This window comes from Bombina bombina, chromosome 3 (genome assembly GCF_027579735.1).
Source record: "Bombina bombina isolate aBomBom1 chromosome 3, aBomBom1.pri, whole genome shotgun sequence".
NCBI classification, from domain to species: domain Eukaryota; kingdom Metazoa; phylum Chordata; class Amphibia; order Anura; family Bombinatoridae; genus Bombina; species Bombina bombina.
In genome coordinates this window covers 567,206,729-567,231,471 of record NC_069501.1, presented here as the reverse complement: position 1 = coordinate 567,231,471, position 24,743 = coordinate 567,206,729, and the positions used below count along the sequence as shown (strand labels likewise).

General features: G+C 40.3%; 1 protein-coding gene across 1 annotated transcript in view; it reads left to right on the top strand.

Moving 5' to 3' along the window:
• Window positions 1–24,743, top strand: part of THEMIS2 (thymocyte selection associated family member 2) — a 258,646-nt gene that overhangs the window by 180,911 nt on the left and 52,992 nt on the right. Inside the window, exon 4 of the mRNA XM_053705374.1 lies at window positions 8,731–9,782. Coding sequence (XP_053561349.1) covers window positions 8,731–9,782 — 1,052 coding nt within the window. The remainder of the gene's footprint in view (window positions 1–8,730; window positions 9,783–24,743) is intronic.

The following is a 24,743-nucleotide window of genomic DNA, read 5'->3' as shown; positions in this document are numbered from 1 at the left end:
ATAAGTGTTAAAACTTCACCTTTAATTGAAATTCCGTGAGTAAAAAACAAAGGCACAGCACACAGACCTGACTACCGCTGACGCGTTTCCTGCCCTATTGGGCACTTCATCAGAGCTACCTAACAGGTGTGTAAGGACTCCTTAAAAACAGGATGTAAGCCCTGCACACCTGCTGCATAATTAATTATAACAAAAAATAGAAATTTTGTGTGTATTGTGAAATAAACATCCAATCCAACGTGTAAAACAATAATAAACATTATGCATAATAAATAAACTTGAAAATATCGATCATAAACAAAAAAAAATTATATATACATTATTATACACTAAGACTATGCTTTCATATAAAATTGTATCATTCAATAGGCACATTAAAAACGATAGTACAATTCAATGTGTGGGGGATAACAATTCTTACTGTAACTAAATACATGAATATTCGTCAATTAACAAAATCCCAGTGTACTGAAGTTAATTTAAACATGTTGAAAACATATAATATGGAAATAAAAAGAGGGAACTGATATTCTAATAAACCTTAGTAAATAAACGATATAAAATGTACATTGTATATACATGTATTAGGTAACACACAGAGAGCATAAGCAGTTAAGTTTACCAATGTGTATTACATCATATAAAAGTCAAATGCTATAAAGTATAAACACATTCAAAAAAACATATACTGCCTGCTCTCCGGGTGACCAAACTTGAATAGTTTGTCACTAAGAATTTATATATAATCTGGGCGATATCAGAATTTATATCTATTATAAGATCCAGATCCTAGGTCTATGTATTATCAATGAACAATTTGATGTCACTTATTTTATTAATACCAAAAGGAGCACCGGTTTTTAAAGTGTGAATCCAGTAAACTTCTCGTTTACTCAGTGCTGCATATCTATTGCCTCCTCTGGGTCCTAGTTTAACTACCTCAATCCCTTGAAATGTAAAACCAGCTGAACTATTTCCATGTAAAGCACAGTTACAGTAAGAATTGTTATCCCCCACACATTGAATTGTACTATCGTTTTTAATGTGCCTATTGAATGATACAATTTTATATGAAAGCATAGTCTTAGTGTATAATAATGTATATATCATTTTTTTTTGTTTATGATCGATATTTTCAAGTTTATTTATTATGCATAATGTTTATTATTGTTTTACACGTTGGATTGGATGTTTATTTCACAATACACACAAAATTTCTATTTTTTGTTATAATTAATTATGCAGCAGGTGTGCAGGGCTTACATCCTGTTTTTAAGGAGTCCTTACACACCTGTTAGGTAGCTCTGATGAAGTGCCCAATAGGGCAGGAAACGCGTCAGCGGTAGTCAGGTCTGTGTGCTGTGCCTTTGTTTTTTACTCACGGAATTTCAATTAAAGGTGAAGTTTTAACACTTATTTCATCAGCCTTTCTGTTTTTTCGATTATTGGGTTCTATTTTTGTTACAATCAGAGGTGTTGAACTAATTTCTGTTTACTTATCATTACAAACGAGGGCTTAGCAGGGGAGCCCTTCTCAACACCTGTGTAACAAGCCGTGATGCTGCTATGAACACAGGCAGTATCTGTGACTGTTGCTACAAATTGCGCTACTAACAGTGAATATAACAGTTCCGTTTTCCTGGATCTCATCTGACATTGGATTTCATTCTCAGAATCAAGTGAGTTTGTTATTGCTAGAACTGTCTAGCTTATGTTTTATTCATAACGATGAGTCTTGCGAATGTAAGGGGTTAACGGTCTTGGTAATCAATTGCAACAATCAACACAGGTTTACTACAATTGTTTCATAATTGGACAAAGCGATACATTGTCTCAGCTAGCACACACGAATATAATGTGCTGCTCATTTAACATTATTTTTTGCTTTTGATCCTTGTATTGAATTGCACAGCCCGAGCTGTCTGTTTGCATTTCTGATTTCGATATACACCTGCAGGGACTGTGATTCAACTGATTTAAGGTTTTAAATTGAAACAATTTGTTATCTGTATATTCTTATTTTTGGAGATTGACACATTTTCCAATAAGATATGGCTGCCCAGGATGAAAATAACAGAAAAAGACTGTTTGATAACTTATTTAAAGGCACAGCGCCAGACATTGATTTTAAAGTAGACTTGGGATCATTGTTTTCAAAAAAAGAAAAATTGCACATTAAAGAACTAAAATTGTGGTGGGACATTGAATTTTTAAGTTTGTATATCAAAGAGAATAAAATTCCCAGAGGACTGAGGTTAAAAAAATTTCCGGCATTTCATAAAGAGTTTCCTCTATTCATGATGGAATGGAACCAAGCTCTTTCAGATTGTTCTATCATCTTAATGGAAAAATTAGTTACCTTTAAAAGAGAACAAAGGGACACAATACTGGGAGAACTGGATCAGCTGCAATTACAACTAGATGTATTTAAGGAGGATTCGAAATATACTCCATTTGAAGAACAACTGAAGGAAACTGTGGACAAGACTGCAGAAGAATTATCTACTAATAAATATAAGAAGTATGGCAGAGATTGCAAAGATTATGATTTGGAAGTTGTTTATAATTGGAACACCACAAACAGAAATTCTAACAATAAATCCAGTAATAATGGCAAAAAGAAGAATGGCAAAAAGGATAAAGGAAAGAACAAAAAGGTCACTTTTACAAGTCTGGATACCATGGACTCACATAGTGAAAGCACAAATAGTGTGGCTTCTAGTACACCTAAGTTAACATCTACACCTATTAAAACAAAATCGAGATCTGAAGAAGAGATGGGAGCACGGCCAAAAAACGGGGAGGTGATATCACTATCAACAGAAGACAAGAGCAAAGTGCCTATCCCTTCGCAGGCACCAAGGTATCCAAGCCGTCAGAAATTCAAGAAGAACAAAAATTACAAGAACTAAAGATCATTAACCTTTCGGACCACTCATTAAATGAGTTTGAGAAAGTGGTGTTATCTAAAGGTCTGGGCTTTTCACCTACACAAGACTTTAATCTTTTTGACACCATTATGGATTTGAACAAATTTGTCCGTAAGATAACACTAAAGAAACACTTCAGCAAGGACCCAACATTGGGTAATGATGAGAGTCCACTAGATCCTCCTGTAACTATGTCTTTGAATGAAAAATGCAACTTCTCAGAGTTATGTGACATTGCTTCATTATGTGATCTTAATATGGATAATGAGAATGAGACAAATAAAACTAAACAACAGGTAGTTAAAAATTTAAAAAAAAGTACCTTTTATCCAGTAAATTCTCGTACAGACCTCATAGAGGTTTTTCATGCCATAGTGGAACAAGATTTAACAGAACTAGCTGAGAAGAATTTAAAAAGTAGTTCAAATAAACATAGAAACTTAAATAAGAGGGAATGGAATGCTCTAAAAAAAATAACTAACAATAAAGATCTGGTGATAGTGGATTCTGATAAGGGAGGTTCAATTGTTGTTTTAAATAAAGAACAATATCTTAAGGAAGCTATGAGACAGCTGAGTGACACAGATACTTATAAAAAATTAACCTTTAATCCCACAGTCAAATTTCAAAGGGAACTTTCTTCTTTGTTAGATGATGGTATAGAAAAAAACATTTTCACTAACAGTATATGTGATACATTATATGTAGAACACCCTAGAATCCCAATTTTCAAGTTCCTGCCTAAAGTACATAAAAGCTTAACCAATCCCCCAGGGAGACCAATTATATCTGCTATTGGCTCTCTGGGGGAGAGGTTGGGGGAATGGTTGGATGCACAATTACAGCCAGTTGTCCAATCTTTACCAGGTTTCTTACGTGACACCAAACACCTGATCAGGTCTTTGCAAGAATGTAAATGTGATACAGATTGTAACTTTGTAACAATAGATGCTGTGTCCTTATATTCTTGTATACCACACGATAAAGGTTTATTGGCTATGAAAGCTATGCTGTCTAAATACTCGAACTATGATTCAGGCCTAATAGAATTTATGTTGCAAGTAACCAGCTTTTTGCTACATCATAATTATTTTATTTTTGATGGCATGTATTTTCTACAGCAGAGAGGCACTGCAATGGGGGCTAAATTTGCCCCCTCGTATGCTAATCTCTATCTAGCTGAATTTGAGGACAAAAAATTGTTCAATGTTGCAAATCCATTTAAGAAGCATATCACCTATTATACACGCTTTATAGATGATATGCTTTTATTATGGAGTGGAGACGATAGAATCTTAGATGAATTTGTGCAATATCTAAATCAGAATGATGCTAACTTAAGTTTTACATTTAGTCACTCTAAGGATGCCATACCATATTTGGATGTTAAACTTAGTCACAGTGCAGAGGGCATTGTTACTGAGGTCTTTAGGAAAGAGATCTCTGGTAATACTATTCTTAGAGCAGATTCTTGCCACCCATTTCACTTAAAAAAGGGGATACCAAAAGGCCAATATATCAGATTACGGAGGAATTGTAGCAACATAGAGAGTTATAAGAAACATGCAGAAGATCTAACTATTAGACTGAAAGAGAGAGGCTATGATGAACAAAGTTTGTTGAAGATATCGGAACAAGTGAGTAATTTTGATAGAAATAGTCTACTGAAAGATAAGGTTAAAGATATTGGATTAAAAGATGGTGTGAATTTTATTACATCTTACAGCAGACAATTTGATGACATCAGTAGAATTATTAGGAATAGATTACCAATCCTAGATAGGGATTCAGATCTAAAACACATCTCTAGTAAATGTAATTTTATCTCTCGTAAAGCTAAAACCATTGGTGATATGGCTAGAAAGGATTTTAGCAAGAAGAGCTTACACAACACACAGTCAACGAATTGGTTAACATCTAAACCAGGCTTTTATAAATGCAATGTCAGACCTTGTAAGAGTTGTAGCTATGTCACATGTGGCGATACTTTTACCTCGACTTGTACAGGTCAAACATTTAAGATTAAAGAGCATATTACTTGCACTTCTACTTTTGTTATATATCTTTTGACCTGCAAGTCTTGTAATTATCAATGTACAGGGTTAACATCTAGAATGCTCAAAGATCGCATAAGAGAGCATTTACTTTCCCTGGAAGCAGAAATTCCCAAAACCCCTGTGGCCAAGCACTTTGCTTTACATGGAAATAGTTCAGCTGGTTTTACATTTCAAGGGATTGAGGTAGTTAAACTAGGACCCAGAGGAGGCAATAGATATGCAGCACTGAGTAAACGAGAAGTTTACTGGATTCACACTTTAAAAACCGGTGCTCCTTTTGGTATTAATAAAATAAGTGACATCAAATTGTTCATTGATAATACATAGACCTAGGATCTGGATCTTATAATAGATATAAATTCTGATATCGCCCAGATTATATATAAATTCTTAGTGACAAACTATTCAAGTTTGGTCACCCGGAGAGCAGGCAGTATATGTTTTTTTGAATGTGTTTATACTTTATAGCATTTTACTTTTATATGATGTAATACACATTGGTAAACTTAACTGCTTATGCTCTCTGTGTGTTACCTAATACATGTATATACAATGTACATTTTATATCGTTTATTTACTAAGGTTTATTAGAATATCAGTTCCCTCTTTTTATTTCCATATTATATGTTTTCAACATGTTTAAATTAACTTCAGTACACTGGGATTTTGTTAATTGACGAATATTCATGTATTTAGTTACAGTAAGAATTGTTATCCCCCACACATTGAATTGTACTATCGTTTTTAATGTGCCTATTGAATGATACAATTTTATATGAAAGCATAGTCTTAGTGTATAATAATGTATATATAATTTTTTTTTGTTTATGATCGATATTTTCAAGTTTATTTATTATGCATAATGTTTATTATTGTTTTACACGTTGGATTGGATGTTTATTTCACAATACACACAAAATTTCTATTTTTTGTTATAATTAATTATGCAGCAGGTGTGCAGGGCTTACATCCTGTTTTTAAGGAGTCCTTACACACCTGTTAGGTAGCTCTGATGAAGTGCCCAATAGGGCAGGAAACGCGTCAGCGGTAGTCAGGTCTGTGTGCTGTGCCTTTGTTTTTTACTCACTGAATTTCAATTAAAGGTGAAGTTTTAACACTTATTTCATCAGCCTTTCTGTTTTTTCGATTATTGGGTTCTATTTTTGTTACAATCAGAGGTGTTGAACTAATTTCTGTTTACTTATCATTACAAACGAGGGCTTAGCAGGGGAGCCCTTCTCAACACCTGTGTAACAAGCCGTGATGCTGCTATGAACACAGGCAGTATCTGTGACTGTTGCTACAAATTGCGCTACTAACAGTGAATATAACAGTTCCGTTTTCCTGGATCTCATCTGACATTGGATTTCATTCTCAGAATCAAGTGAGTTTGTTATTGCTAGAACTGTCTAGCTTATGTTTTATTCATAACGATGAGTCTTGCGAATGTAAGGGGTTAACGGTCTTGGTAATCAATTGCAACAATCAACACAGGTTTACTACAATTGTTTCATAATTGGACAAAGCGATACATTGTCTCAGCTAGCACACACGAATATAATGTGCTGCTCATTTAACATTATTTTTTGCTTTTGATCCTTGTATTGAATTGCACAGCCCGAGCTGTCTGTTTGCATTACTAACTTTTAGTAGACCAGTGTTCCTTGAAACTGAAAGTTGTAAATCACTGTCTGTGTCATTTGAGTGGTATAATCTTCTGCCCTGAAAATCTATCTAAGACAACAAGATATCTTGCAGAGCACACATTTAACCCCATAGCTGACAAAAAGGGCTACTTTGCACTTTTTGGGAATAAGCTGCAGTCCTTTTGGTAGCTAAGGAGTTAAAAATTTGCTCTGGATGCTATGGTGTTAGGCACCGAGCACAAACATTTTTTTCAAAGCAGCCCCTTCAGAGGAGAGCAGAAGTGACTGTCACAGATATAGAAAAAAAAAGATAAACTGCAGTACCTTTTACTGTCTGGCCAGGAGGAACCCTTTCTGATCTCCTGCGTACCCCGCCCCTGGTCTAACTTACTGGTATGCTTCATTTCTGCACCACGGCAGAGGACACAGTTGCAAAGAAAGCTGCTCCTCTCACCACATCCATCCTTCTCACTCTAAAAGCCCACGCACAGTACAGTAGAAGTACAGCCGGCGCGTAGGTATTAGCAAGTTTTAAAAAAACAAAAAACCATGCAAACTCAGCCCTGCACATCAGCGCACAGCAGACTCCCAATCCATTACTGCTCACAGGCAGCTGAAGGAGATCTCTGCCGGGGGGGGGGGGGGAATGGGAGGGCAAAGAGTAAACTGGGGGGCAAATGCCCACCTTGCCCCCCTGTAGCGATGCCACTGCTTAGGAATATATTGCAAAACCCTTTTACGCTTTTTGGAAGTGGTAATAGCAGTCATAGCCTTTTCTATGGCTGCAGCAATAAAATCCTTCATTGCTGTAGGAATGCCTTCTGCATTAGACTGAGAGGGGAAAAACAGTGGATGCATTTGTACTCATAGAAATATTGTCAGAATGTAGTACTTTTTCAAAACAAGAGCCACATAACTGAGCTGAAGAATTCAGTTTGGCTTTTTTCTACAACAAACACACAGCTTTTGTAGAAACATATTCAAGCAGCTCAGTTCCTATTGTAACTTCTGAAGCAGGTTCAGTTTGAGACATTGTTGCAGAAAACAAAAAATAAAAGATTTTTAGTTGTAATTTATATCTAAACTATAGTAATATTTTCCACTCCTGTATGTATATTTTCTTCTAATTATTACTCATTTATATCCCTTGCTTACACAAAAATCACAATAATGTCAGTTTAGTTTTAATCAAAATGTTATAAAATACAGTGAAAGGGATAGTAAACACCTTGTAATTACAATACTTTTTGGCAGTCTTCCAAAAGATTATCATACCAGCAGATTCGGAACACTACTAGAATAAATTGTTTAATGCAATTGTTTTTCAATGGAGAAAATACCCCCACCACTTATTAGGAGGAGCCATTTCAGACTTGAGTCTGAAGATGACAGGACTTACCACTGTCATTGTGTTGCCAAAATCTCAATTGTTTGGCTTTAGCAGAAAAAGATAATAAAACAAACCTCAAATTAGGGAAAGATGTGGCAAGATAATGCTTTTTATTATTCCACAAATTTTAGACTTAAATAATAGGAAACTGGGCAAAATAAATAAAGTGTATTGTAAAGGTGTTAAGCAATTTTATTACAATTTACAGGTGTTTACTGTCGTTTTAAGTATAGGCACAGTTATGTCAATTTGAACGAAAACAGAAAGTACTTCAAATATTACAGCATTGTTGTAAGGGGACTCTTGAATTTAGTGGACTTACTATTTAGTTAAGGTAAAGGACAATTAAATACAGTAGAATTGCACAATTATCAAGTGCATAATAAAAATAGATACATTAACACATTATGAGCAGTAGATTTTTTTTCTGACAAATTTATTTTTTCTCCATTTGCCGGCCCTCTGTATCATGCAACAGCCACCACCCAATCACAGACCAGTAAACGTGTACACTGAATTTGTGCACATGCTTAGTAGGGGATGGTGCCTCAGAAAGTGTGCATATAAAAACACTGTGCAAAATGTATTTGTAAATTGGAAAGTCTCCTAAAAATGCATGGTCTTTCTGAATCATGAAAGGTTTATTGACTTTAGTGTCCCTTTAACATGTGATGATTTATCTCAAAATTCTCTCTTTTCAATAACAGTGAGAAAAGACGTTGTAAAAATTCCATCAAGTCTTGAAGTGGATATGGTTGACATCACAAATCAGTGTGGTGACATTAACTTTACCTGTCCATTGTCCCTAACTGAAGCTTTTGAGCATAATGAACAGTTCCCTGTGGTAGCAGAAATCGTAGAGAGCTCTGAATGTAATCATTTTCTAAAGAGTGAAATTTTCTCTCATTTGAAAAAAGGTCAAAAGCTCATCCTTTACAAGAAAACTTTTTCTACAAAAGTGCTAGCTTCAGCCACCAAGAGCAAAGCTTTCAGGTTCTTTTATATCCATGATGTTTACCAAGGAAAATTTCGTCAAAGACCAAGGGAATTCCCAACAGTATATGACCTCTGGACCAAAGCAGTGGAAGGAATTAAGCTTAATGTTGTAGTGACAAAAGACTGTGAGAGTGTTGATAATGCATTTCCTTCACTTAGCATTGGAGATCATCTTAAAATACTCTACCCCACCAAAACAAGTAGTGTGTACTCAGAAGAAACAGACATACTGGTGTGCAGGAAGGACTCAGAGGATGATGAAGAAGAGCCAGAGGAAATCATGCTCCCCATGTATCTTGAAGGACGATTTGTGGAAGAAGTAGCAAACAATGCAAAATTTACCCTTAACAATATAATCCAGAAATGTAAACTTCCTTGTGAGGTAAAGGCTGTGGTGAAGGACCCATCCTTGACTACAGATCCATTGACTTCATTTGCCTCAATTAGACTGGAAGAGTTTATTGAAGAACCTGTTTTGTTGGCAAGTTTTCTGAAAAATCCATCTGAGTGTTTCGAAATTCCTATTAAATGTCTAGATATCTCTTTGATGTTCCTTGAGGAGCCTGTCCCAGACATAAAAGAACTGACCAGCACCCTGCGTGTGGAAGAGCTGACAGAATGGTTTTATTATGATCTGCAAAAACAGCTACCTGAAAACGTCCTTCCACCCCCTAGGCCTCCAAAAAGGCAAGTTAATATCCAAGTGGAAACTTCACACAATTTACATTTGAAAAAAAAGGAACCAGACCTCATGGAACTAAAGGTATGATGTATATTTATTATCTCTCTAAAGTTGCATTTACAGGAAATATATAAGATGTAATTGTATGTCAGGTATATGTTATCCACCCTGTGTGTTAATCCCAATTTAATGTCTTTTCTTTTTCATTGTATATTTCTTAAACTTACTTAATTTTTATTATGTCTTCACTTTAGCAATCCTATTTGGGCTTGACAACAAATTATATAGAAATATGCTAAGATGACTAATTACAAACTACCAGCTGGCTGCATTCTAATAATAATAACAAATACCATTCCAAGAGGATAGTGTGCATATAAAAGATTTTTAGTAATCATTGCGGCTGGGAGGCTCAGGGGACTTGGGGTATGGGATAATTGCGGAGAACGGAATACCAGTTTTATAGCTAATAGTTTTACTTTCCTACGATGGGGGCGCACTGTATGAGAATAAAATTATGTAATTAAAAAATAGCCATAAAAATAACAAAAAAAGAGAAAAGTGAAAATAATCTATAAATACCAATAGTGTGTATAAAAAATACTTAAGTCAGTGATGCTGTAGGATCAGAGATCCAAGGGCAGATTGTCCAATATCCATGAGGCGCCCTCTTCTTTTTTCTCCAATATTTTTACTTTATTTATAGTGCTTTTTGAGCTATGCAACCTTATAAAAAAAAGGTTACAAGACTGCTAAAGTTACACAAAAGAGGAGCGATAGCATTCAGCATTTTAGTGATGGCTATAGCGTAACATCATTACATTGCTGTAGTGGCTACTACAGAAATTATCAGTGATTATTAACTATCACTAGCTGGCACTTCAATTTGTAGTGAGCTGAGTATTATAGCTTGTGAGTTGCTACTGGAACACAGCTGTCACTTAAAGTAGTGAGCAGCAGGCGAGTTAGGCCATTTTGTATACAGACCTTTTTCATTCAGTAGTTAAATGCACTGTAAGTGTTATATTGTTTATGCATATATAAAGACATATACAGTGTAATACCTCTTTAAATTATATATACCATTGCTTGTTTATATTTTACATTTACCTTTTATTATGAGTCCTGGAAGGGTCCATGCCCCATGCTCACAGAGTTTTATTCTTGTAATAAGGCAACCAGGAAGCAACCAATAGCACCATTCACTTGTTATAGCACTTGCTTGCTGTGATGCCTCATGTGTACGGTAACTTCCTTCGAGCTACTCTGCATGTGTGAGACATCACTGGCCAGGGGATATATATACAAATTATATATATATTCATAAAAAAATTAACACTTACTGCCCCTTTAATTGATGATAAATGTTATGTGTGTGTGTATATGTGTGTGTGTATATATATATATATATATATATATATATACAGTATATCTATCTATCTATCTATCTATCTATCTATCTATATATATATATATATATATATATATATATCAACACAAGAAAAATCCCTTTGAACAAGTTCCCAGACTTATAAGATGTTTTCCAATAAATTCGGCACTTCACAACTGCACTTCACACAGGATAGTATAAAAAGTTCATACCTTTATATTCAGTGTTGCATACAAACACACAGCAAACACATGCAAGGTGATTACCAGGAGACACAGGTGCTAGCGGAGTGTGACGTCATCTGACGCATTTCACGCCCTTCTGGCGCTTTGTCAAAGATGTGAGGGTGTGTGTATCTTAGTTACTTTTAAATCATTGGAACTTCTAAGTACCACCCCAATGTTGATGTCATAAATATTATAAATATCAAACAGCTTAAAGTTAAGTGTGATTCAAATATGATAGGCTGCATTCTCAGCTGGGTAAACTTATAGAAATAACAAACTAAAGGGATTATAGCGAATTATATCCGCTTAAGAAATGTAACCAATGTCAATGTAGTCAATGTCATTCTAACTAGATGTTAACTTCATGTCGTGATCCATATTTACCTTTGTAGGTTTGGAAAAAACTATATATGATGTTCACAGGCATGGTTACTTTAAACCCTATTAACCCTTTATGCGGTATTATCATAAACCATATTAGCCTAATTTTAATCAAGAATTTAATCATGTGGTATGTATATTTAATATTCTCTATAAGTTTTAATTAATATACAGCATTGTTAAAACTTTTGTGCCATTATGTAGCCTCAGCACTAGAATTATTAAAACCAAATATATTTATATACCTGATTACTACGTTTATCTAAACTATATTTACTTTAATTATTGGATTGTAGTGATGTCGCGAATAGTTCGCCGGCGAACATAGCATGTTCGCCACGGCGGGCAAACATATGCGATGTTTGGTCCGCCCCCTATTCGTCATCATTGAGTAAACTTTGACCCTGTAACTCACAGTCAGCAGACACATTCCAGCCAATCAGCAGCAGACCCTCCCTCCCAGACCCTCCCACCTCCTGGACAGCATCCATTTTAGATTCATTCGGAAGCTGCATTCTTAGTGAGAGGAGGGACAGTGTAGCTGCTGCTGATTTAATAGGGAAATCGATAGCTAGGCTAGTGTATTCAGTGTCCACTACAGTCCTGAAGGACTCATCTGATCTCTGCTGTAATGACAGCACCCCAAAAAGCCCTTTTTAGGGCTAGAACATCAGTCTGATTTTTTTTTTTTTTCCTGTGTAATCTAATTGCAGTTGCCTGCCTGCCAGCGTGTGTGTCAGCCGGCTCACAGCGTATACTGTGCCCACTTGCCCAGTGCCACCACTCATATCTGGTGTAACAGTAGTGTACATTTAAAAAAAACAACACTTTTTTGACTGTGAAATAATAGCAGTCAGTTTCCTTCACATGTGTGCGTTTCAGTGCCTGCCTGCCAGGGCACAGTGTCACCCCAGTACAACTCATATCTGGTGTAACAGTAGGGTACATTTAAAAAAAAAAATACAATTTTGACTGTAATAGATTGAATAGCAGTTAGTTGTCTGCAAGCGTGTGTGTCAGGCCTACAGCGTCTACTCTGCCAACTTCTGCCAGTGCACAGTGCCACTCATATCTGTTGTCACAGTAGCTTGCACGCATAGTACCACTAATCGAAAAAAAAATGACAGGCAGAGGCAGGTCACCCCGCAGGGTCCGTCGTGGTCGTGGTGCTGTGATTCCCTTTGGCCCTAGAATAATGCCAAGTGTTCAGAGGCCACGTACCCCAAACTCGAACAGTTCTGAGGACATAGTTGACTGGCTAACACAGGACACCCAATCTTCTACAGCTTCCGCTCGGAACCTTGACGCACCATCCTCCTCCAGCTTAGCTTCGGGCACCTCTCAAGTTACCACTCGCCCGCCTGCCGCCACCACCAACACTAGCACCACAGCCGCTTCACTTGATCTGTCAGAGGAGTTATTTACACATCAGTTGGAAGAAATGAGTGATAGTGATGCGCAACCATTATTGCCAGAGGATGTAGATAACAGGGATATGTCTCAGTCAGGCAGCATTACACACATGGACGTACGGTGTGATGATGATGATGTTGTACCCGCTGCTGCTTCCTTTGCTGAGTTGTCAGATACAAGTGAAGCGGTTGATGATGACGATGCATCCGTGGATGTCACGTGGGTGCCCGCTAGAAGAGAAGAAGAAGAGGGGGAAAGTTCAGATGGGGAGACAGAGAGGAGGAGGAGACGAGTTGGAAGCAGGGGGAGGTCGTCGCAAGGAGCTAGTGGCACAGTCAGACAGCATGCATCGGCACCCGGGATCAGCCAGACAGCACGCCAATCAACGCATGCTGTTGCCACCACCAGAATGCCGTCATTGCAGAGCTCAGCAGCGTGGCATTTTTTTTGTGTGTCTGCCTCTGACAACAGCGATGCCATTTGCACCCTGTGTCAAAAGAAGCTGAGTTGTGGGAAGTCCAAGACCCACCTAGGTACAACTGCTTTGCGAAAGCACATGATCGCACATCACAAACGCCTATGGGATCAACACATGAGTACAAGCAGCACACAAACTCAAAGCCGCCATCCTCCTCCTGGTCCAGCATCTTCAGCCACGTCAACCACTGCTGTCCTCCTTGCCCCCTCTCAACCATCCACCACACTGTGTCTCACCTTGAGCAGTTCCTGCTCATCTGCCCACAGTCAGGTGTCTGTCAAGGACATGTTTGAGCGTAAGAAGCCAATGTCACAAAGTCCCCCCCTTGCCCGACATCTGACAGCTGGCTTGTCTGAACTCTTAGCCCGCCAGCTTTTACCATACAAGCTGTTGGAGTCTGAGGCGTTCAAAAAATTTGTAGCTATTGGGACACCGCAGTGGAAGGTACCCGGCCGAAATTTCTTTGCACAAAAGGCAATCCCCAACCTGTACTCGATCGTGCAAAAGGAAGTAATGGCATGTCTGGCACACAGTGTTGGGGCAAGGGTCCATCTGACCACTGATACCTGGTCTGCAAAGCATGGTCAGGGCAGGTATATCACCTACACTGCGCACTGGGTAAACCTGCTGACGGCTGCCAAGCATGGAATGCGTGGCTCTGCAGAGGAGTTGGTGACACCGCCACGACTTGCAGGCAGGCCTGCTGCCACCTCCTCTACTCCTCCTACTCCATCCTCTTCCATAACCTCCTCGGCTGAGTCCTCTTCTGCTGCTGCGTCTTGCTCCACATCAACGGCAGCTCCCCAGGTACTATTCCACATCCCGGATACGGCAGTGTCACGCTGTCTTGGGGTTGACTTGCCTGAAAGCAGAGAGTCACACCGGACCAGCACTCCTGTCTGCCATGAACGCACAGGTGGATCAGTGGCTGACTCCGCACCAACTGGAGATCGGTAAAGTGGTTAGTGACAACGGAAGCAATTTGTTGGCGGCATTGAATTTGGGCAAGTTGACATATGTGCCGTGCATGGCACATGTGTGTAATCTGATCGTACAACGCTTTGTGCATAAGTACCCAGGCTTACAGGACGTCCTGAAGCAGGCCAGGAAGGTGTGTGGCCATTTCAGGCGTTCCTACACGGCCATGGCGCACTTTTCAGATATCCAGCGACGAAACAACATGCCAGTGAGGCGCTTGATTTGCGACAGCCCGACACGTTGGAATTCAACACTCCTAATGTTCGACCGTCTGCTCCAACAAGAAAAAGCCGTTAACAACTATTTGTATGACCAGGGTGCTAGGACAGCCTCTGCGGAGCTGGGAATTTTTTTGCCACATTACTGGACGCTCATGCGCAATGCCTGTAGGCTCATGCATACTTTTGAGGAGGTGACAAACCTAGTCAGTCGCACCGAAGGCACCATCAGCGACATCATACCATTTGTTTTCTTCCTGGAGCATGCCCTGCGAAGAGTGCTGGATCAGGCCATAGATGAGCGTGAAGAGGAAGAGGAAGAGTTGTGGTCACCATCACCACCAGAAACAGCCTTATCAGCATCGCTTGCTGGACCTGTGGCAACGCTGGAAGAGGATTGTGAGGAAGAGGATTGTGAGGAAGAGGAGTCAGAGGAGGAATGTAGCTTTGAGGAGGAGGAGGAAGACCACAACAGGCATCCCAGGGTGCTCGTTGTCACCTATCTGGTACCCATGGTGTTGTACGTGGCTGGGGGGAAGAACATACCTTCAGTGAGATCACCGAGGACGAGGAACGGGACATGAGTAGCTCGGCATCCAACCTTGTGCAAATAGGGTATTTCATGCTGTCATGCCTGTTGAGGGACCCTCGTATAAAAAGGCTGAAGGAGAACGCCCTGTACTGGGTGTCCACGCTACTAGACCCCCGGTATAAGCATAAAGTGCCTGAAATGTTACCGAATTACCGCAAGTCGGAAAGGATGCAGCAGTTCCAAAATAAATTAAAAAGTATGCTTTACACAGCGTATAAGGGTGATGTCACAGCACAACAGGAATCTAATAGGGGAAGAGGTGAAAGTAATCCTCCTCCTCCCACAACCACGCCGGCAAGGACAGGACGCTTTACAGACGTGTTGTTGATGGAGGATATGCAGAGCTTTTTAAGTGATATGCATCGCCAGAGCCCTTCGGGGTCCACCCTCAGAGAACGACTCGACCGACAGGTAGCAGACTACCTCGCCTTAACTGCAGATATCGACACTCTGAGGAGCGATGAACCCCTAGACTACTGGGTGTGCAGGCTTGACCTGTGGCCTGAGCTATCCCAATTTGCGATAGAACTTCTGGCCTGCCCCGCTTCAAGTGTCCTATCAGAAAGGACCTTCAGTGCAGCAGTGGATCAGTGGCTGACTCCGCACCAACTGGAGATCGGTAAAGTGGTTAGTGACAACGGAAGCAATTTGTTGGCGGCATTAAATTTGGGCAAGTTGACACATGTGCCGTGCATGGCACATGTGTGTAATCTGATCGTACAACGCTTTGTGCATAAGTACCCAGGCTTACAGGACATCCTGAAGCAGGCCAGGAAGGTGTGTGGCCATTTCAGGCGTTCCTACACGGCCATGGCGCACTTTTCAGATATCCAGCGACGAAACAACATGCCAGTGAGGCGCTTGATTTGCGACAGCCCGACACGTTGGAATTCAACACTCCTAATGTTCGACCGTCTGCTCCAACAAGAAAAAGCCGTTAACAACTATTTGTATGACCAGGGTGCTAGGACAGCCTCCGCGGAGCTGGGAATTTTTTTGCCACATTACTGGACGCTCATGCGCAATGCCTGTAGGCTCATGCATACTTTTGAGGAGGTGACAAACCTAGTCAGTCGCACTGAAGGCACCATCAGCGACATCATACCATTTGTTTTCTTCCTGGAGCATGCCCTGCGAAGAGTGCTGGATCAGGCCATAGATGAGCGTGAAGAGGAAGAGTTGTGGTCACCATCACCACCAGAAACAGCCTTATCAGCATCGCTTGCTGGACCTGTGGCAACGCTGGAAGAGGATTGTGAGGAAGAGGAGTCAGAGGAGGAATGTAGCTTTGAGGAGGAGGAGGAAGACCAACCACAACAGGCATCCCAGGGTGCTCGTTGTCACCTATCTGGTACCCATGGTGTTGTACGTGGCTGGGGGAAAATACCTTCAGTGAGATCACCAAGGACGAGGAACGGGACATGAGTAGCTCGGCATCCAACCTTGTGCAAATGGGGTCTTTCATGCTGTCGTGCCTGTTGAGGGACCCTCGTATAAAAAAGCTGGAGAACGACCTGTACTGGGTGTCCACGCTACTAGACCCCCGGTATAAGCATAAAGTGCCTGAAATGTTACCGAATTACCGCAAGTCGGAAAGGATGCAGCAGTTCCAAAATAAATTAAAAAGTATGCTTTACACAGCGTATAAGGGTGATGTCACAGCACAATGGGAATCTAACAGGGGAAGAGGTGAAAGTAATCCTCCTCCTCCCACAACCACGCCGGCAAGGACAGGACACTTTACAGACGTGTTGTTGATGGAGGATATGCAGAGCTTTTTAAGTGATATGCATCGCCACAGCCCTTCGGGGTCCACCCTCAGAGAACGACTCGACCGACAGGTAGCAGACTACCTCGCCTTAACTGCAGATATCGACACTCTGAGGAGCGATGAACCCCTAGACTACTGGGTGTGCAGGCTTGACCTGTAGCCTGAGCTATCCCAATTTGCGATAGACCTTCTGGCCTGCCCCGCTTCAAGTGTCCTGTCAGAAAGGACCTTCAGTGCAGCAGTGGATCAGTGGCTGACTCCGCACCAACTGGAGATTGGTAAAGTGGTTAGTGACAACGGAAGCAATTTGTTGGCGGCATTAAATTTGGGCAAGTTGACACATGTGCCGTGCATGGCACATGTGTGTAATCTGATCGTACAACGCTTTTTGCATAAGTACCCAGGCTTACAGGACGTCCTGAAGCAGGCCAGGAAGGTATGTGGCCATTTCAGGCATTCCTACACGGCCATGGCGCACTTTTCAGATATCCAGCGACGAAACAACATGCCAGTGAGGCGCTTGATTTGCGACAGCCCGACACGTTGGAATTCAACACTCCTAATGTTCGACCGTCTGCTCCAACAAGAAAAAGCCGTTAACAACTATTTGTATGACCAGGGTGCTAGGACAGCCTCTGCGGAGCTGGGAATTTTTTTGCCACATTACTGGACGCTCATGCGCAATGCCTGTAGGCTCATGCATACTTTTGAGGAGGTGACAAACCTAGTCAGTCGCACCGAAGGCACCATCAGCGACATCATACCATTTGTTTTCTTCCTGGAGCATGCCCTGCGAAGAGTGCTGGATCAGGCCATAGATGAGCGTGAAGAGGAAGAGGAAGAGTTGTGGTCACCATCACCACCAGAAACAGCCTTATCAGCATCGCTTGCTGGACCTGTGGCAACGCTGGAAGAGGATTGTGAGGAAGAGGATTGTGAGGAAGAGGAGTCAGAGGAGGAATGTAGCTTTGAGGAGGAGGAGGAGGAAGACCAACCACAACAGGCATCCCAGGGTGCTCGTTGTCACCTATCTGGTACCCATGGTGTTGTACGTGGCTGGGGGGAAAAACATACCTTCAGTGAGATCACCGAGGACGAGGAACGGGACATGAGTAGCTTGGCATCCAACCTTGTGCAAATAGGGTATTTCATGCTGTCATGCCTGTTGAGGGACCCTCGTATAAAAAGGCTGAAGGAGAACGCCCTGTACTGGGTGTCCACGCTACTAGACCCCCGGTATAAGCATAAAGTGCCTGAAATGTTACCGAATTACTGCAAGTCGGAAAGGATGCAGCAGTTCCAAAATAAATTAAAAAGTATGCTTTACACAGCGTATAAGGGTGATGTCACAGCACAACGGGAATCTAACAGGGGAAGAGGTGAAAGTAATCCTCCTCCTCCCACAACCACGCCGGCAAGGACAGGACGCTTTACAGACATGTTGTTGATGGAGGATATGCAGAGCTTTTTAAGTGATATGCATCGCCACAGCCCTTCGGGGTCCACCCTCAGAGAACGACTCGACCGACAGGTAGCAGACTACCTCGCCTTAACTGCAGATATCGACACTCTGAGGAGCGATGAACCCCTAGACTACTGGGTGTGCAGGCTTGACCTGTGGCCTGAGCTATCCCAATTTGCGATAGAACTTCTGGCCTGCCCCGCTTCAAGTGTCCTGTCAGAAAGGACCTTCAGTGCAGCAGGAGGTTTTGTCACTGAGAAGAGAAATCGCCTAGGTCAAAAAAGTCTAGATTACCTCACCTTTATTAAGATGAATGAGGGATGGATCCTGAAGGGACTGACAGTGGGCGATACATTCGACTAAAAAAGGCCTGATGAGATGAGCTGCCTTGGGCTAAAAATGGTCCACACGCTGCTGTATTTTATCTCTGAATGCCGGATGACTTGCGTGACTTATCCGCCACCAACTAGGGTTCAAGCCGCAATGTTTTAGGGCACTTTCTGCCTGGGAAACAAACATCAATTTTTCTGGCCGCTGCTACAGCAGCGGCTGCAACAATACCTAATTTTTCAGGCATGTGTACATGCCTAATTTTTCTGGCCTCTGGTGCTGCACTGTGGCTTCAAAAATCAAACCAAAAAAAAGGCACATAACAGGGATTAAACTGATAGGAGTGGTGTGTTAAGTAGTACTATTCCTATCTGGTGGCACATTAGATTGCACACGCAGTGCCCCAAATTTGAAGTAGAAGGTCCGACCAAGCATCTTTTTACATCTCCCGGTTCCTAAAATCGATGCCATATACACGTCCCCTGATAGGGGACGTAACAGGGATTAAACTGATAAGAATAGAACTACTTAACACACCACTCCTATCTGGTGGCACATTAGATTGCACGCACAGTGCCCCAAATTTGAAGTAGGAGGACCGACCAAGCATCTTTTTCCATCTCCCGGTTCCTAAAATCGATGCCTATATACACGTCCCCTGATAGGGGACGTAACAGGGATTAAACTGTTAGGAATAGTACTACTTAACACACCTTATAATAACGCAGAGAGAGGCAACGCAGAGAGAGGAGTCTGAAGAAGAGGAGTCAGAGGAGGAAGGTGGCTTTGAGGAGGTGAAAGACCAAACACAGCAGGCGTCCCAGGGGGCTTGTTGTCACCTTTCGGGGGACCCTTGGTGTTGTACGTGGCTGGGTGGAGGAAGAGACCTTCAATGACATCAGTGAGGACAAGGAACGGGACATGGCTAGCTTGGTATCCAACCTTGTGCAAATGAGGAGTTTGCGGTTGTGCAAATGGACTGTTTGCGGTTGTTTGTGGTGCGTTAAATGGGGAATTTGGTCTGTCACTGTGAAGCGGGCGTAACCCTTACACTACCTGATCAATACAACATCATACCTGATGTTTTAAAGCACGTTATTCCAAACAATTTAGGAATGTTAGGGGATTTATGCCCTTTATGGATTAAAACCAGACTCTGCATCAACTATGTAATTTTCCATGGGAGTTTTGCCATGGATCCCCCTCCGGCATGCCACAGTCCAGGTGTTAGTCCCCTTGAAACAACTTTTCCATCACTATTGTGGCCAGAAAGAGTCCCTGTGGGTTTTAAAATTTGCCTGCCTATTGAAGTTTATGGCGGGTCACCCGGTTCGCCTATTCGCAAATTTTTGCGGAAGTTCGCGTCCGCGAACCAAAATTTTTATGTTTGCGACATCACTATTGGATTATTCTAAATTGTTCCTTAGTTGTAATTTCAGAGAAAGTATGTTAAATTGCATATATTGACTTATAAATTGAGTTATAGATTCAGCCTGTTTGTGGGGGTAACGCTAATGAGATGATTTTAGTTCCCTTGGTAAAGGTCCAAGTCCCATCTAGAGTTAATACCTTTTGGTTCTTTGGTCCCTAGTTTAAATATCCATTGGGCCTCCCTATCTAAAAGACTCTGAAATCTATCACCTCCTCTTTTATTTGCAGATATAAAGTCAATGGCTTGAAATTTGAATGCCTTTTTGTTTTGTTCAAATTAATTTCCAAGTTTATGATAGTGTTTAGCTACTGGTGTTTATATATATATATTGTATGTGTATATATATATATATATATATACATATATGTATGTATGTATGTATGTATGTGTGTATATATATATATATATATATATATATATATATATATATATATATATATAATTTCAATTAGCCGGTAGCCCAGCACTCCAACCTCTGTGGTGTGATTATGACCTGGGTGCAATCCTCAAAAGCTAAGTATAGAAATATATTGTAAAGGAGGGTACTCACAGGATTTTTAGTTTCAGCAATTGATAGTATTTAATCTGAATACATCAGAATTTATTCATAAGTAGTCATAGTCAATGTTTCGGCTCTTAATTGAGCCTTCTTCAAGACAAGATTTATCTGTGTGAGAAAAGACATAAAAAAGACCCTTATATAATATACAACACGTGAAGACATACAACATACACACCCAATACCATATGTACTCTTTATACACTTTAAAAACAAACAGATAACTTGGAGCTCTTATCAGGCCAAGGTTTACAGAAAATAACAACAGGTCCCACACCATGGATCTAGGGGGCATTCTCTTCATAAAGATACCACAAGATGTACTGTGCATGAAAATGTCCAGAATATTAGGCTGTCTGGCCAAGAAGCCCAATCCGATACATGACTGCTTATGAGATGGACTGCAAGCTATATCACATAGCTGCACCTAAAACTACATATCAAGCTGCAGGTGTACCCCCTGAATGATGGAACAAAGCCATGACAAAAGTCCAGATATGGTACAATACAAGCCACACCCTTAGGGAGCTAGTGAAGGAACATATAGAAAGCAGGTATCATAAAATGTTATGAGCAGGCTGCACTATAACGGCACATAAACTATCCACCTATTGCAACACAACTCGCTGAGCAAGCCTTCAACTTGTGCTACAACCAGTATTCAGAGCCCAACAGGTGAACCATACTCAAAGATAGAAATACCGGTATATTAGAATCATGTACCAACTTTACCAGCCCTTAGGTTAAAAGAACCAACAAAATTAAGCTAAACGGCTAAAGCACTAACCTGAATGTGACGATCATTAAACTACAACATCCACATTAACGCTACCTCAGCACAACCAAGACATCAAACCAATCACCTGCTGCTGGTAAAACATGTATCCACACAGCCCTAATAAAGTACACTATCTCACCTCACTTTATAAACATGTGCAGACATCCCAACCTGCAAAAACTCATTTCAGGGAGGTGGCTTCACCCGCTACTGCGCCGCCACCCACCCCTCCCAGTTATATATTGGACACCTTCAAACCCTAAATAAGATAGAGACTTATCATTAAAGTAGCTTCCCACTAAAGTCACATTAAAAAAAAGTAGCTTTATTGCACAACCACATACAACAAACCTATTTTCCAGTGATCGTACGCTTGTTGAATGCTTAAATATTTTAGAATATGAAGTTTAATTACGTGCAGTAAATAAGGTAGTATTTGTGTTTTTATTTTATTAGAATCAGTGGGGGCTTTTTGGTTACTGATGCATGGTTTGAGGGTTCTATAACGTCCCAGCAACTAAAGGCATTCCTTAAAGAAACACTTTTACGGATTTGCTGGCATCAGGGAGCCACTATTGGAATCAGGGAGATTTGGGATGTCTGCGTGTGGCACCCTCAGAGGGAAACAGTCACAAGAATACCTTTATATGAAAGAGCAGCATCATTCGGTTTAAAACCCCCTATGTCATCACACATTACTATGAGGCAGTGGAAATCTCCAAAGCTGCAAGCTATTAATGTACAAACAGGCTGGTCTTACCTTGGATCGGCTATTCAGCCGTGCTCCCAGAAGAGAAACGAGCAATAAGCATAACCAGCATGAGCACCCAGCACTTCCTTAAATAGCGTTACTTACGCTAGTAGGAAATGGGAATCAGCTGTCAATGCTTCAGACGCTGGGAATATGCTAATTAACCTTAAAACTCCAGGTGGCTCACAGACAATGCAATTACATTCATCCAGAAGTAGACTGTGTGTGCCAAAAATACTATTTGGCTGCATACAGTACACGTCTAGCAGGGGATACTGCCCTACGTACACAATGACGCATTAAATGCTTTTAAGCCAACCACTACTACCGCTGGAAAACAGTGCAAACTGTCAATCAAAAACAGGGCGCAATGCTAGCACAGAATAACCATTACGCCAAACTAAAGAATACCTTACTTAGTGACAGGGCTTTTAGAGAAAACACTAACACCTAGATTTAGAGTTCTGTGTTAGCCTTAAAAAGCTTTTTAACGCCCGCTGGTATTTAGAGTCAGGCAGGAAAGGGTCTACCGCTCACTTTTTTTCCGCAACTCGAGGCTACCGCAAATCCCCTTACGTCAATTGCGTATCCTATCTTTTCTATGGGATTTGCCTAATGCCGGTATTACGAGTCTTGGAAGAAGTGAGCGGTACAGCCTCTAAAAGTCAGTAGTTAAGAGTTTTATGGGCTAACGCTGGAACATAAAGCTCTTAACTGCAGTGCTATAAAGTACACTAACACCCATAAACTACCTATTAACCCCTAAACGAGGCCCCCCCACATCACAAACCCTATAATAAACATTTTTAACCCCTAATCTTCCGACCGGACATCGCCGCCACCTACATTATCCCTATGAACCCCTAATCTGCTGCCCCTAACATCGCCGACACCTATATTATATTTATTACCCCCTAATCTGCCCCCCCCCCAACCTCACCGCCACCTACCTACACTTATTAACCCCTAATCTGCCAACCGGACATCGCTGCCACTATAATAAATGTATTAACCCCTAAACCGCCGCACTCCCGCCTCGCTAACACTATAATAAATTGTATTAACCCCTAATTAACCCCTAATCTGCCCACCCCAATGTCGCCGCCACCTAGCTACAATTATTAACCCCTAATCTGCCGCCCTCAACATCGCCGCTACTATAATAAAGTTATTAACCCCTAAACCTAAGTCTAACCCTAACACCCCCCTAAGTTAAATATAATTTAAATAAAACAAAATAAAATTACTATAATTAAATAAATTAATCCTATTTAAAACTAAATACTTACCTATAAAATAAACCCTAATATAGCTACAATATAACTAATAGTTACATTGTAGCTATTTTAGGATTTATATTTATTTTACAGGCAACTTTGTATTTATTTTAACTAGGTACAATAGCTATTAAATAGTTAATAACTATTTAATAGCTACCTAGTTAAAATAATTACAAAATTACCTGTAAAATAAATCCTAACCTAAGTTACAAATACACCTATCACTACATTATCAATAAATTAATTAAATTAATTAACTACAATTATCTAAACTCAAATACAATTAAATAAACTAAACTATAATACAAAAAAATATGGAATGTGGACAAGCGCCTACTCAGTTCCCTATAGGCTTGAGGGGGTGATACCTAGTAACCACCAATAGAAATCAGCTAAACGAACAGGGACCCCCAAGCGCCTACCCACCGGAGGCAAAGGAAATAGGTGTAGCAGTATGTGCAATAAAACCTAATTTATTGCCTATACATATAAAAACTTAATAACTTAATACATACAATTCATACAATACATGGATCCATGAAAGATTACAATCAAATTACAATAAAATTACAATAAAATAACAGTAAAATACAAATGAATAAAACAAATGTTCGGAGTAAAAACAGATGTTCAAAGTAAAACCAATGGTAAGTACAAAAAATAGCCTCCTAAATATGAAGTGCCATAGAATTCAGAGATATACAACAATGTGAACAAGTGGTGTACACGTAAAAAAGTGTAGAAACAAAAATGTAGAAATATACGTCAATCGATTCCAAATAAATGTCAATTAATCCTACACACGATGTGAAAAAATAGTGAAAAAAATGATGAAAAAAATGATGAAAATCCAAAAATTGTGAATGCAAAAATAAGTGATGTAAAAAATATATAAGTCAAACTATAGTCACCCAGATCCTGTGGGATCAAATAGTGGTTGAAAGTGTCCAAAATAATTGTGATGTAGTGAAGATGGGAAGATGGAGAAAATGCTGGGCCCAC